This window comes from Dipodomys merriami, unplaced genomic scaffold, assembly GCF_024711535.1.
Source record: "Dipodomys merriami isolate MVZ:Mamm:240054 unplaced genomic scaffold, mDipMer1.0.p SCAF_4, whole genome shotgun sequence".
NCBI classification, from domain to species: domain Eukaryota; kingdom Metazoa; phylum Chordata; class Mammalia; order Rodentia; family Heteromyidae; genus Dipodomys; species Dipodomys merriami.
In genome coordinates this window covers 5,455,750-5,469,521 of record NW_027205603.1, presented here as the reverse complement: position 1 = coordinate 5,469,521, position 13,772 = coordinate 5,455,750, and the positions used below count along the sequence as shown (strand labels likewise).

The following is a 13,772-nucleotide window of genomic DNA, read 5'->3' as shown; positions in this document are numbered from 1 at the left end:
CATTACTTTTTCCATATAATGAGGGCACTGTAGTCTCTCTGATGATGATTTTTCGTCTTTGTTCACTTATGCCAAGGCTTTCTTTCTGTTAGTTATTTAACTTATCTTTAAGTAGTTGCACAGAGGAGTTCCAATACAATATATTAAGTTATGAGTAGAATGGGTCATGATCAGTATCATCCTTTCCATCATTCTCCATCTCTCCCAAACCTACCTATCCCTCAAGTTATCTAGTTCTATTTTCACATATGTACATTGACTATTACATGAGTCAAGGCCTTCACATCCAGCTTCCCTGGATATTCCCTGTGTATCCTTAGCATTTACATCTGTCTTTCACATTATCCTGCAACTTGGTCAGATTTGCTTTGACATATAAATAATGTTTTCCCTCCCAAATCTTTGAGTAAAAATTGGTATTCCAGATGGAACACACAACAGCCCACCTCCAGGATGTACCTATACTTTAGAAGTATTGTTATTAAATTAATATTCATCAGATATATATACAGATATATATATCAGATATATACAGATATACATCAGTAGGAATATTCTGGCTGTTGAAAGATTAACGTTATTTCGACTAGTATATACTTGTTCCCCAGGTAACTGAGCATTATCCACTTCCTGCATTGTTCCTCTCCATGGGCCCTAAGGATCCAGGAGGTAAAGTGCTCTGGCCTGTCCTTACAACCCCAGGATCCAAATCCTTGTTTAGGAATTGTATCTTTCTTTCAAACGATCCTCTTACTTCTAAGATGCTGGTTAGAGTAAAAGACCAACTGAAGCCAAAGTCAAATGACTTGAAGACTGTGAGTGAAGTTCATGGTTTTAGAAGCTTTTCTTTTTTCCTTCTTCTGTCTGACCAAGTGGATCTTGGCAAAAACTTATTTGTACCGAAATCATACCATAAAGCCACTAAGTGTGAACCCAGGTGGCAGATCCTCTCCATTAGAAATCATGAAGGCAGGTATCCAAGGAAAGAGGGGAAAAGTCCAACTGTTGGCCAAGTTGTAATACAGATCAAACATCCCCCATCCAAAAACACAGCCTCTCACATGTACCAAAATCCAACGTTATCTGAGCTCCAACATGACATTGTAAGTGGAAAGTCCACACTGGCCTCAGGGAATGACTGGCCAATCTAAACAGGCGCAGTAAAATGTATAAGATAACCTTCCCACTATGTAGGTTATTAAGTCCATATCAAATACACATGAATTTCCTATTTTTAAACTTGGGCTCAAGCTCTTAGGTATCTCATTATGCATAGGCAAATATAGCAGAAACCTGAAAACATTTGACCCAAACATTTTGGACAGAAATGCTCAAGCCATAGTACCTTCTTAGCACATCATCCTGGTCCTGTTTGACCTCGTATTTCACAAGGACTAGCATTGCAACACTCCGGAGGACATGTGAGGGTCAGAAGCCATGATCAGCCCATCGGATGCTGGGTAGGGTGTTTATGCTGGTTACCGAGCCTGTTCAAATGGGTAGAAATCTTGATAAAAGTTAGCTTGTTTAGCAAGGAAATCAATTTTCACAATGTATTAGCTGACTTGTGCTGAAAAGACTGGCATTAGGCTTCCTTCAGGCATAGCTGAACTGAGGGCTCAGTTGGTATTCTCAGGACACTGCACCAGGACATCTCTGGGCTCTGCCTTCCTTGCTGTGGACTTTAGTCTTGGCTGCATGAAATATCAAGATGGTGGCCACAGCAGCAACTCCATCATCAACAGTCATTCCAGGTTTCAGGGCCAGTGGGTAAGAATAGGAGTCAGCCTCCAAAAACATCCAAAGAAAAACTTGCTTATTTCCCATTGGCTATGATCGGGTCACATGACCACTCTCTACCAATCAGAGAAAAATACAATTGACTGATGGATATAGGCTTGTATCCTGGACCACTTAAAAGTCACAGAAACCACAGCCCCTGAAGAGTAAGAAGGACTAGCTTTAAAGAAGAAAATCAGAACACATTGACTAGGCAGTGAACTAATACCAGGGCAGTAAAATCAACAGATGTCCACTACAGTGGGGCTATTGGCCTTAGTTCTACTACTGCTGGGGCAAAGCAGCTAAGAATAAATTCAGCAAATCACACACTTGCACTGAAGAGAAGAGGCACATGACTGTAAGGAGCTGATCCTCTTTTCTCTGAATTGAACATAGTTCATACTATCAAAGACAGATGCTTGTTTATTCTGTACTGAGCCCTCTTAGCCAAGAGAATTCCAAACATCCTTTCTTCTGTAGTTTGATGGTGGCTTTACAACTCTTATAAAGAGAAACTGGTGAAGGGGATTTAAAATGGAGTCAGAACTATGTCTGGAGGAGAGTTAAAGGCTGCATTACTTCACAGTTCTGGAATTCATAGCAACACAAAGTCATCTTATTGGCTCTAAGAGGTGCATCTTTTTAATCTGTGAAACAACTTTATTTGGATGAAATTGACATCTTAAGAGATTCCTCCACCCCACTTCCTGCCCCAAGGCTGAACCATGAAATAATTCCTGTTATTTTTAATATACACTATTCTCTTGGATTTTTTTTTGTCTATCGTGGGTCTTGAACTCTGGGTCTGAGCGCTGTTCCTCAGCTCTTCAGCTCAAGGCTAGTGCTCTATCGCTTGAGCCATAGCACCACTTCCAGTTTTCTGGTGGTTTATTGGAGATCAGAGTTTCACCGACTTTTTTTGGGGGGTGGTGGTGGTCTGGTCATGGTGCCTGAACTCTGGGCCTGGGTGCTGTCCCTCAGCTTTTCAGCTCAAGGCTAGTGCTCTACCACTTGAACCACAGTGCCACTTCTGGCTTTTTTCTTTTTTGCTTATGTGGTGCTGAGGAATCGAACCCAGGGCCTCATGAATGCAAGGCAAGCACTCTACCACTGAGCCACCTTCCCAGCCCCATCACGGACTTTCTTGCCCAGACTGGCTTTGAACAGCAATCCTCAGATCTCAGTCTCCTGAATAGCTAGGATTACAGGTGTGAGCCATGGGCGCCTGGCTTTTCTGTTGGATCTTGGGAGGCAAGAAATTACATGCAACATTTTTTTTTGCTGTGTGATAGGACTTTTTGCTCTCATTTTTCATGTCTTTTGGTATATTTAGTATGAAGTCACACCCTTTTTAGAAACGCAAATTCCGAAGCAGTTATTATTGTTTTCTTATAACACATCAATTTGAGATAACTGGTCTGAGTTGTTTACCCAAATTGCCCATGACAATGCTATTGGCATGGATTTTAGTAGTAGTATAAATTTTGGTAACTGGTCTCTGATGATGAACATTTGAAGTTTGTTTTTTTTTTAAAGTTATTATTTTAATAGAGTCTTGGTGTTTTTTGCCAGGGGTCAACCTAGGATCATCATGTTCCTATTTATGTTTTGTGTACATATGCACACATGCACCACTACACCAGGCTTGTTTGTTGAGAGGATGGTCTTGCTAACTTTTTTCTGGGTTGACCTTGAACCATAATTTTCCTGATCTCTGCTACCTGGAATTACAGGCGTGAACTACCACACCTAGCTGGAGATCGTTTCTGGAAAATATTTGTTCTCAACCTAGCTGAAATCAGTTCTTTGTGAGTTGTTACTAATGCTAGTTTAATGAAACTAATCTCTCTGAATTGAAAAAGCATCTGTCTTTAACTGAGCTTGAGAGAATGGTGGATTCTGATTCAGATGAGATTTTAGCTAGGAAATGGCAACCTAGAATGAATTTGAATGTTTTTTATAGTACATATAATACATATACTATGGTATGCGCAACCTCTGTTCCACTGTGATTACAGAGAAGTCCTGGCTCTCAAACATGGAATCCATGTTTCAACTCTTTATCATGGTCTAAGAATTCTCTGTCAGATGAAATTCTTAGAACAAATGATGGACACAAGTATGGCAGGCTAGGAAGGCGGTAAACACTTTTAAGAGATCTTCAAGATCTCACAGGAATGGCCCACAACAGGCACTCAAAAAATAGTTATTCAGAACTGAATGCCAGTGGCTCATGCCTGTAATCCTAGCTACTCAGGAGGCTGAGATCTGAGGATCATATTAATCTACTTTTCTCACTTCTAGCAGCATCTTAGACGCATCAAAATATTTAGAGTGGCTATTATTTTAAAAACTGCCAATGGGAATATACATGAATACAACCTTTACAAAGAACAGCATGGAGGTTCCTGAATAAACTAAAAATAGACCCATTATATAGATACCCAACATTGGGTCTCTATCTAAAACAAGTGAAATCAACACATTAGCCAGATATCTATTCACAATAGTTAAGACCTGGAGTCAGTGTTGGAGCCCATCAAAGAATAAATGAATAAATAAATGTGGTACATATATACACACAATGGAATATTATTCACTCAGAAAGAATATAAAATACTGCCATTTGTGACAAAGTGGACAAAACCTGGATAATGTGTTAAGTAAAATAAACCATGGAAAGACAAGTACTATATGTTCTCTTTCATATGTGGAAAATAGAAACATCAACTCAGATGTAGAATAGTGATTAATAGAAATTTAGAAGAGGTGGGGAAGGAGGGTGATTGATTCGAAGTTGTATGCTTGTGCTGAGATATCACATGGAGCAACAATAATACCATAAACACATATTAATGAAAAACGTTAAGAGAGAATGTTATACTAGGGGAATATTATTCAGAGAGCATATGTGTAGCTTTTTTTCCAGTAGCTGATCCTATGTATTAAAAATGTACATAAAGCCGGATGCTGGTGACTCATGCCTGTAATCCTAGCTACTCAGGAGGCTGAGATCTGAGCATTGCAGTTCAAAGCCAATCCAGGCAGGAAAGTCAGTGCAACTCTTATCTCCAATAAAACCTCCAGAAAACTGGAAGTGGCGCTGTGGCTCAAGTGGTAGAGCATTATCCTTGAGCTGAAGAGCTGAAGGACAACGCTGAGGCCCAGAGTTCAAACCTCACAACAGACAAAAATCAGCTCCTTGAATTATGAAAAATAAGATACAATGTTGATTCTTCCACAATATTGGCAGAATTTCTATAATCTGGAGGGACCTATCATCATTTTGTCTAAGTTCTTAGTTCCCCAAATGTATCCATCTTAGAGGATCCCTGAGTTATACCATCCCAATGGTGACATGTGTAGATATTGGACACCCTAGAAATGTGTCATCTGACACCCCCATGTTTTGTTTTGTTTTTATTTTTGTTTTTTCTTTGTCGGTCATAGGGCTTGAACTCTGGGACGGGGCACTGTCCCTCAGCTCTTCAGCTCAAGGCAAGCACTTGAGCTACAGCACCACTTCTGGTTTTCTGGTGGTTTATTGGAGATAAGAGTCTCACAGACTTTCCTGCCCAGGCTGGCTTTGAACCACGATCCTCAGATCTCAGCCTCCTGAGTAGTTAGGATTACGGGCGTGAGCTACCAGCACCCAGACAAATTGTTGAACTTGTTGTTTGTTCCAGACCCTCAGTTCCCAATTTTTCAGATTTTGACTCCTCCCTACTTTGTAAGTTTACAAAAACATGTTACAACAATTTAATGCTTTATTTTTACTTTCTCTGCTTTGCTGATTGCTGGGGCTGGAACTCAGGAAGAAGAATCCCAAGAAGATCCTACGTGCCCTGTGGTGGAGCAGACAGCGACATCAGGTAGAGTGCCTCAAGTGTGGCTTTTTTTTGCTGAGCTGCTGTTGCCAAAAGCAGGATTCAGAGCATCCAAGAGCTTTGCAGATTGCAAAGGAAAATCTGTATGTCACAAGTGATTGGAAACATCACTAGGAATGTCAGTGAGTGATGGGTTCCAGACTCCACATCTGGGCGGTGTGGTCACGATGCAGAACACAGCCTTTCCTTTTCTTTTGTCTTTGCTTTATTGATGACAGTCCTGGAACCAACGCTGGTGAAGTAGATGGTGATGATGATGATGAAAATATGTTAGCTTCAGTAATGCAAAAATATGGCATATGACGGTTATTTACTAAAGGACTCAGGATTTGCTGGGAAAGATGAGGTCAGTTTGTTGGTTTGGCGTGTTAGTATCTAGTCAAACTTGCAGCTTTGCTAAGAGCTATTTATGCCGTACTGTACTCATGTGAAAGGCACACATTAGAGTGTTAGTTTTAAATAAGAAGAGGTGGTTGCCAAGTAAGAACCACACCACGCACGTGGTATTCAGGTAAGGAGTAGGTTTATTCATAGTTCTGGCTGGCACTAGGCCAGGTTAGCACTCCACGTGTCTGGGAAAGGCCTGGGAAAAGGAGCATCTGGCCCTGGGCTAGGCCTTATCTAGGGTGGGGGAGGGGGTGAGGAAAGGTGTGGCCACATCTAATCCAGGTGTTATCTCAGTGGATGCAGATATGACCTCTTCCGGTGTGCCAGTTGCCCAGGTAACCGCAGGGACTGGGCTGAGACTTTGCTGCGAGGAGGGTGGAGTCTGCTCGACATCCAGGAGGATGTCGACATACATAGAGGATTTAGAACTCAGTGTATGACTAAGTCTGGAGGGTAGGAGAAGTAACAGTTGATATAAGAATAAACATAGCTGAATGGGCTTACCAGTAATGAAAACTAAATCTTAATACTCTTGTGATCTATTTTACAACTGCTTTGAATTTTTTTTTAATATGAGTTAGTATTAGATGATGGCTCCAAATGAGTTTGCTGCTGGGAGAAGCTCATGTTCTTAGAATTTAATGGAAATCAGGGAGCAGGGATAAGAAATTAGATGTGATCATGGGAATGATTATGCGAAGTCTGGGGCAAAGGGGCCCCCCTGCTCTGATATAGATGCAATTAATCAATACCACCATTTTCCTGTACACCCATTTTCCCCTTACCAGGCTGCCTGTACTCCTACCGAGACTAACTAAGCTTGCTTTAGTTTAATGCTTCCTTTGTCACTGCGATCCCCTTGTAGAGCTTTGGGTGCGAGGAACATCACTTTCAAATAAAAGATATAGGGCTTCTCACGCTTTGTAAAATTTGCTTGAGCACACTGATTTTGGAGTGTTTCCTCCATTTATCTCCTCCTCTTCTTCTTTCTCCTCCTCCTCCTCCTTCTCCTATCTCCCTCTCTTCCTTTTAATCCTTTACTTTTTGTAGCACTGGGGATTGAACTAAGGGTCTCACTTGTATTCACACTTGCCCTAGAGCTCACTCACTTTTGCCATGTCTTCAGTCTTTTTTTCTTTTTCAATTCCAGAGAAGATTTCTCACTTAGTCGGGCAATGGTGGCTCATGCCTATAATCTTATCCACTCAGGAGGCTGAGATCTGTGAATTGAAGTTTGAAGCCAGCCCAGGCAGAAAAGTCCCCATGAGACTTTTATCTTCAGTTAACTACTCAAGAACTGGTAGTAGCACTGTGACTCAAAGTGGTAGAGCACTAGCTGTGAGCAAAAGAGCTCAGGGACAGTGCCCAGGCTCTGAATTCAAGGCCTAGGATTTACTTACTCTGCCCCTCCCCCAAACCCCAGAACTCTTTCTTTTTCCCAGGCTGGTCTTGCACTATGATCTTCTTGTCTCTGTCTCCTGTATAACTTGGATTACAGATGTGAACTACCAAACTAGGCTGATTCCCACTTCTTTTTCCAGGATTTCTTCCCCAATGGGTATCTTTCTATTATTTCCTTTGTGTACTCCTACCTTTAGTTTTAGTTCATTTGAGTCAGATGCTTGATATTTATGAATCATTCCTGAAATCTTGTTAGATTAATCTTCTAAATTGTTTAAAAAGAATGTCTGTTTTTTTCATATATTTTCATATATGAACACTGATTGAATGTCTACTATGTGCTAGATACCATAGTAGGAATTATGTTGGATTAAAAGTGTTAAAAACATCCAGGCACTGGTGGATCCTGCCTGTGATTCTAGTTACTCAGGAGGCTGAGATCTGAGGATTGCTGTTCAAAGGCAGTTTAGTCAGGAAAAGTCTGTGAAACTCTTATCTCCAATTAACCACCAACAAGTTGGAAGTGTGGCTCAAGTAGTTGAGTGCTAGCCTTGAGCATAAAAAGCTCAGGATGGGGCTGGGAAGGTGGCTCAGTGGTAGAGCGCTTGCCTTGCATGCCTGAGGCCCTGAGTTCGATTCCTCAGCACCACATAAGCAAAAAGAAAAAAGCCGGAAGTGGTGCTGTGGCTCAAGTGGTAGAGTGCTAGCCTTGAGCGGAAGAGCTGAGGGACAAGGTCTGGGCCCAGAGTTCAGGTCCCACGACTGGATCAAAAAAAAAAAAAAAAAAAAGCTCAGGAACAGTACCCAGACTCTAACAAACTCAAGGAATGCCACCAAAAACAAAGACCTTTTATTGAAAAATGCCATTTAAAAGTGTGCTGCATTCTTTAGATAGAATATTTATGTTATCACAATAAAGAAAACAGTTACAAAATGGAACCTGGGCTATGTTTATAACTTTGTAAAGAAAAAGGAAGAATAAAATCAGAACCCATGAAAAATGGTGTCATATTGGGTGGCAGCCTTGTGGAGCTAAGTCTTCCTTGGATATGGCCAGGAAGTTATATTGATTAGAGAGAATAAAGCAAAGATGCTTTGCTAATAGTGGCCTAGCAACAGGAACTGGGTATTGGTAAGAAGGCACAGTTTGAAGCCTTCCAGCATGGAGGACAAGCCAGTTTTTGGAAGGAGCTGAGGACAAGGTCATATACTCTCTCCCTTGGGCATCAACCTCTCTTCTTGTGAGTTGCTATTCCGGAAGCAACTTTTCTGTATTAGTTAGAATTCTCCAGAGAAACATAAGCATTGGAATGTAGGCTTCATAAGAGATGAATGATGAATGATGTGCTCATGTGAAGTTGAAGGCTGAGAAGTCTCAAGACTTATCTGAAGGCCCTGGGAAACTAGTAGTAACTCTAGTTCAAGTTCAAAAACCTGAGAACCAGAGGAACCACTGTTATGGTGAGTCTCAGTCTAACAGCAGTGGAAGACTGAGGTCTTGGATCCTGCAGTCTAGCAGGAAACTAAAAGAGCAAGTCCCTCCTCCCTCTGCCTCTGCTCATGATAGCTGGAGATGATTCTACCCTGAATCCTTGGCCTGCATATTACTGTATATTATGGTACTTCTAGCCCTTGAGCCAAATCAAACAGGACTAAATATTAGTTCAGTAAATAACACTGTACCCTTGTGGTATTTTTTTTGTTGGTTTTTGTTTTTTTGTCCGGTCGTGGGGCCTGAACTCTGGGCCTGGGCACTGTCCCTTGGCTCTTCAGCTCAAGGCTAGCACTCTACCACTTGAGCCACAGCGCCACTTCCGGCATTTTTCTTTTTGCTTATCTTTAAGTAATTGTACAAAGGAGTTGTCATTCATCAAATCAGTTTATGAATACAGTGCATATTGACCAGTATCACCCCTTTCAACATTCTCACCCATCCCTCCCAACCCACCCCTTCCCTCACTTTTCTTAATTTTAGGTTATGTGTCGAAGTTTTTGCAACTTAACTAAGTAGTTTGTGTGTACAATGCATCTTGATCTGTGTCACTACTTCAACACCATTGCTCCCCTTCGATCCATCCCTGCCCTTCTATTTCTCAATTCTGTGCATTCTCCTCTCTTCCCCCTTCATTCTTCTACCCTTTTCCCCTTGACCTCACTCTCCCTTCTGGCAAGTACCTATTTTCTGGTGCTTATTTTGTTGGGCTTTGACTTAGTCTTTTTAAAGAATTAAACTATTTACACTCTCCATAGAGTCTATTGCACATCAGTTAATTCATTTGTAACCCTTGCTTACCATTCAATGTCTTTACTTGTAAAATTATAGGTGCATTCTAGCTATCACAAATGAGGGAAACCTATCTCTTCAATGAGCATCAATGCAAAACTTCTCAATAAAATTCTGGCCAACTGAATCAACAGTTAACAACAACAAAAAACTATCCCTCCCCCCCCCCACCCAAATACACTCTGATCAAGTAGGATTCATCCCAGGAATGCACACCTGAGAGAATTCTTTTTGCAAATAAATTACACCTTTTCCAAAGCAACAGCAACAAAAAAATGAAACATGTTGGCTCTATTTCCTTATTCCTCTTTTCTATGCATTGCTTTATAAACAGGGCTAGTTGTGTTGAGGATAGTGGTACACAACCATAATGCCAGCTCTTGAGAGGCTGGGGCAGGATGATCATGAGTTCAAGGCTGGCCTAAGCTATCTAGCAAGACCCTGTCAAAAGAAAGAAAGAAAGAAAGAAAGAAAGAAAGAAAGAAAGAAAGAAAGAAAGAAAGAAAGAAAGAAAGAAAGAAAGAAAGAAAGAAAGAAAGAAAGAATGGAAGGAAGGATGGAAGGAAGGAAGGAAGGAAGGAAGGAAGGAAGGAAGGAAGGAAGGAAGGAAGGAAGGAAGGAAGGAAGGAAGAAGGGGGAAAAAAGAAAATGACCAAATGAACCAGGTCAAGTATATTTGCTGAACAGCTTTTAAGCATGGTTAAAATTCAAGGAGACTTTGCAGAATCTCTATTATCTGTTAGATTGCACTCAATTTGTGCTACCAAGGTCTCAAAGATTCCAACACCTGGTCTTACAAAGGCCATCCTCTAAGTTAGAACCATTTTATGTCTGCCAAAGGGTTTTTTTTTTAATCAGAATACTGTCTTTTTGCTAAAGATCTTCTGGAGCTGAGTGGGCTCCATCCTATTTTCTGAGCTGACTGGGTTTCATTTATGCTGAAGAAAATTTTCATTTCCTGTACAAGTTAACCCATTGCAACAATGAGATGTAGAAGACACTATGTTGAAAAAGGAACTTTACAATTTAAGGAGGGGTGGAGTGGGTGGGGTGGGGGGAGTATAGTTGTGGAAGTGGGAAGGAAGGGATGGTAGGAGAAAAACAAAGGAGGAGGCAACAATGCTTGATAAGAAATGTACTCATTACCTTGCTCATGTATCTGTAAGGCCTCTGAACAGTATTTTCACAATAAAAAACTTATTTAAAAAAAAGAAAATTTTCATTTCCTGTGGTTTGTAAGTTACTTAAGTGTGAAGTAACAAACCTCAAACAGTTAAAACTCTTCAACTAAAAATGCAAGCAGTGAAGAAAACAATATATGTATTTTGGTAACCTTGATGGGGAAGTGAGACCAGAGTTACATACTGTTACTCAGTATGGGCGAGGTCAGACCCCATGGTCAGGTCCACCCATCAGGCCTACTTGATGGGCAAAACAAGGAAATCCATTTTCTGATCATTCAAAAGAAAGTGTGCTTTTCTGTTTATGTTTATGATGGCAGAATCATCATATTTCAATCACACATTCACTTTGACTATACTAATAAGTTTGTTACCTTCACACAGACACAAATATTCATTTGACATATGAATGCATGGACCACCATTTATAAAAAACAGCCTGTGGTGTAAAACAACACCAACCAAGACTGTTGCTGATCTGGGTGTTTAACAAAGCAAATGGTTTTAAACCACAAGAACATCAGAGATGCATCAGATGCAGGTCATGCCTTTGAAAAGAGCAATCATCTTTTTTACTATAAATATTTTTATTGTTATCATAAAGGTGATGGACAGAGGGGTTACAAGTACACAAGTCAGAGCACATTTCGTTTTGAACAGTGTCACCCCTTCCCTCGTTTTCTCCCGGTTTTTCCCTCCTGTCCCCACCCACAAGTTGTATAGTTCATTTTCCATAGTGTCTAGTGAGTACCACTGCTGCATTTGTTCATTCTTTGTCCCACCATTTCTATGCCCCTCCTTACTTTCCCCAAAACAGATAACTAACAAACAAGATAAAAGGAAAAAAACAAAAAACAACAACAAAGAAAAACCTCTTGTTTTCATTTCTTGGAGCTTATTTCAATAAATATAATTTTATATGATCAGATGTACATAGCTATGGAGCTTTTGTGATCCTTTCCTAAGAATATCCAAAAAAATACACTGCCAGTGTATTTTTTTGCTCTTTCATCATCCAGTCTTTACTGGATTTCTAGGCACACTCTAGTAACCACTCTGGAAAGCAGTATGAATGTTCCTAAAAAGACTAAACATAGAGCTTTCCTATGTTCCAGCAATTCCACTTCTGAGCATTTATCCAGTAGACCACAAACAAGGCCACACTAAAGCTACTAGCACAACCATGTTCATTGTAGCATTATTTACCAAGATATAGAATCAACCTAGATGCCCCTCACTGGATGAATGGATCAAGAAAATGTGGTATATATACACAACAGAATTCTACTCATCCATCAGAAAGAATGATATTATACCATTCAGAAGGAAATGGAAAGTCTTGGAAAAATTATATTGAAAGTTCTTTTTTAATCTTGAGTTTACTCTGTATATCACCTTTATAATAACAATTAAAAAATTTTTTAAATTTGAGTTCAGGATTTTCCCAGTCTCTTTTCTCTCTGACAGAGAGTCTAAGTCTTCATGAAAACCTTTTACTGGAACAAATGTACTGGGTTGTAGATGACTTTTAGTGAAGACTTCGTCCCTGTATGACATGACATGATCCCTTTATAAGACATGACTTGGGCTGGAGATGTAGTTTCCCATTGAAAGAGCACTTGTGTAGCAGGTGTGAGGCCCATTTTTCTATCCTGGGGTGGTGGTAAGGGGGATTTGGCTAACCTTTATTTCTAAGGGATCCCACTAGTTTGTCTCTGTTTCAGGTACTAGTGATTGGAGTTTTCATTCACCGATACGTTCTTCTCAAGAAGCAGAGGCAACTTGTGGTGGAGATGTATCAAGAAAACATATTTTTCTTTTTTCTTTTAGAATCCAATATTTTCATTTCAGGGTATGTTTGAAATATTTCTAAATTTAATTTTTATCTTTAAGTAGTTGTAAAAAGTAGTTGCCATTCAACAAAGCAGTATATGAATACAAAGAATCTTAATCAATGTCACCTCTTTCATCATTCTCTCTTATCCCTCCTAATTCCCTTCCTTCAATTTTCTTAATTTTGAAGAATGTGAATTGAATTTTATAACTGCAGCCCTATGAAAGTGATATATTCCTAATTCTAAGGGCTTGGAACATTACTGGGTAGAAGGCTATGGTCTCTGGCACCTAGTCACAAAGAGAGTTTACTCGCAGATATTGCATTATCAAGTATCTGCAAGAGAGAATTATTATTATTATGGTCACTATTATTATTATCATTATTACTTTCCTAACTTTTCTCAACTGATTAAGTCAGTTGGTATTGCTTTCTATGGTAAAGAGGTGATTCCTTAGTCACTAGGAATAGGTGATATTGCTTTGGATGGAGAAAGCTGCAATGCTCGGTGTCATGTACCAATCTGCTTCCAGTCCATTGACACTTTGTATTAAGAAAGAGCCAGCTAATAAAACAAAATTTCAAAGTTGTCAGCACTGTCTTAAGACAAAGTTATGAATAACCCCCATGGCTCTGAAACACAGTGACCATCTTCACAGTCTCCCAGAAAAAAATCTCTCATTTTTCCCCTCATTTCTCTATATATGCAGAGAGCTAATTGTTCCCAGGTTTTTCGAATTCAGAAAATCCAACAAATCACTACTGTTCATGAACAGGAAAATGTTGAAGATGAAAAAATGAAGATTTGGTTTTGTCATTTGGGTCCAAGGTACACATGATATGCTGTTAATTCACTGGACAATGAGATGCACCCATTTAGCAAGCTATTGAAGCGTTCATTGTGTCTATATGTGTCCTGACCTTGATAACTTTATGGCATATTATTTTATACCCAAGTTTGTGTCTCTTCAAGCAGTGGAAATGAAGGCATGGAAATTTCCAGAATTTTACCCTCA

The 13,772-nt window shown here is 39.9% G+C and overlaps 1 protein-coding gene across 1 annotated transcript in view; it reads left to right on the top strand.

The window, feature by feature from the left end:
• Fam107b (family with sequence similarity 107 member B) overlaps positions 1–13,772 on the top strand; it is a 180,923-nt gene that overhangs the window by 68,930 nt on the left and 98,221 nt on the right. Inside the window, exon 2 of the mRNA XM_069990396.1 lies at positions 5,597–5,654. Within this exon, the coding sequence (XP_069846497.1) occupies positions 5,597–5,654 (58 nt within the window). The remainder of the gene's footprint in view (positions 1–5,596; positions 5,655–13,772) is intronic.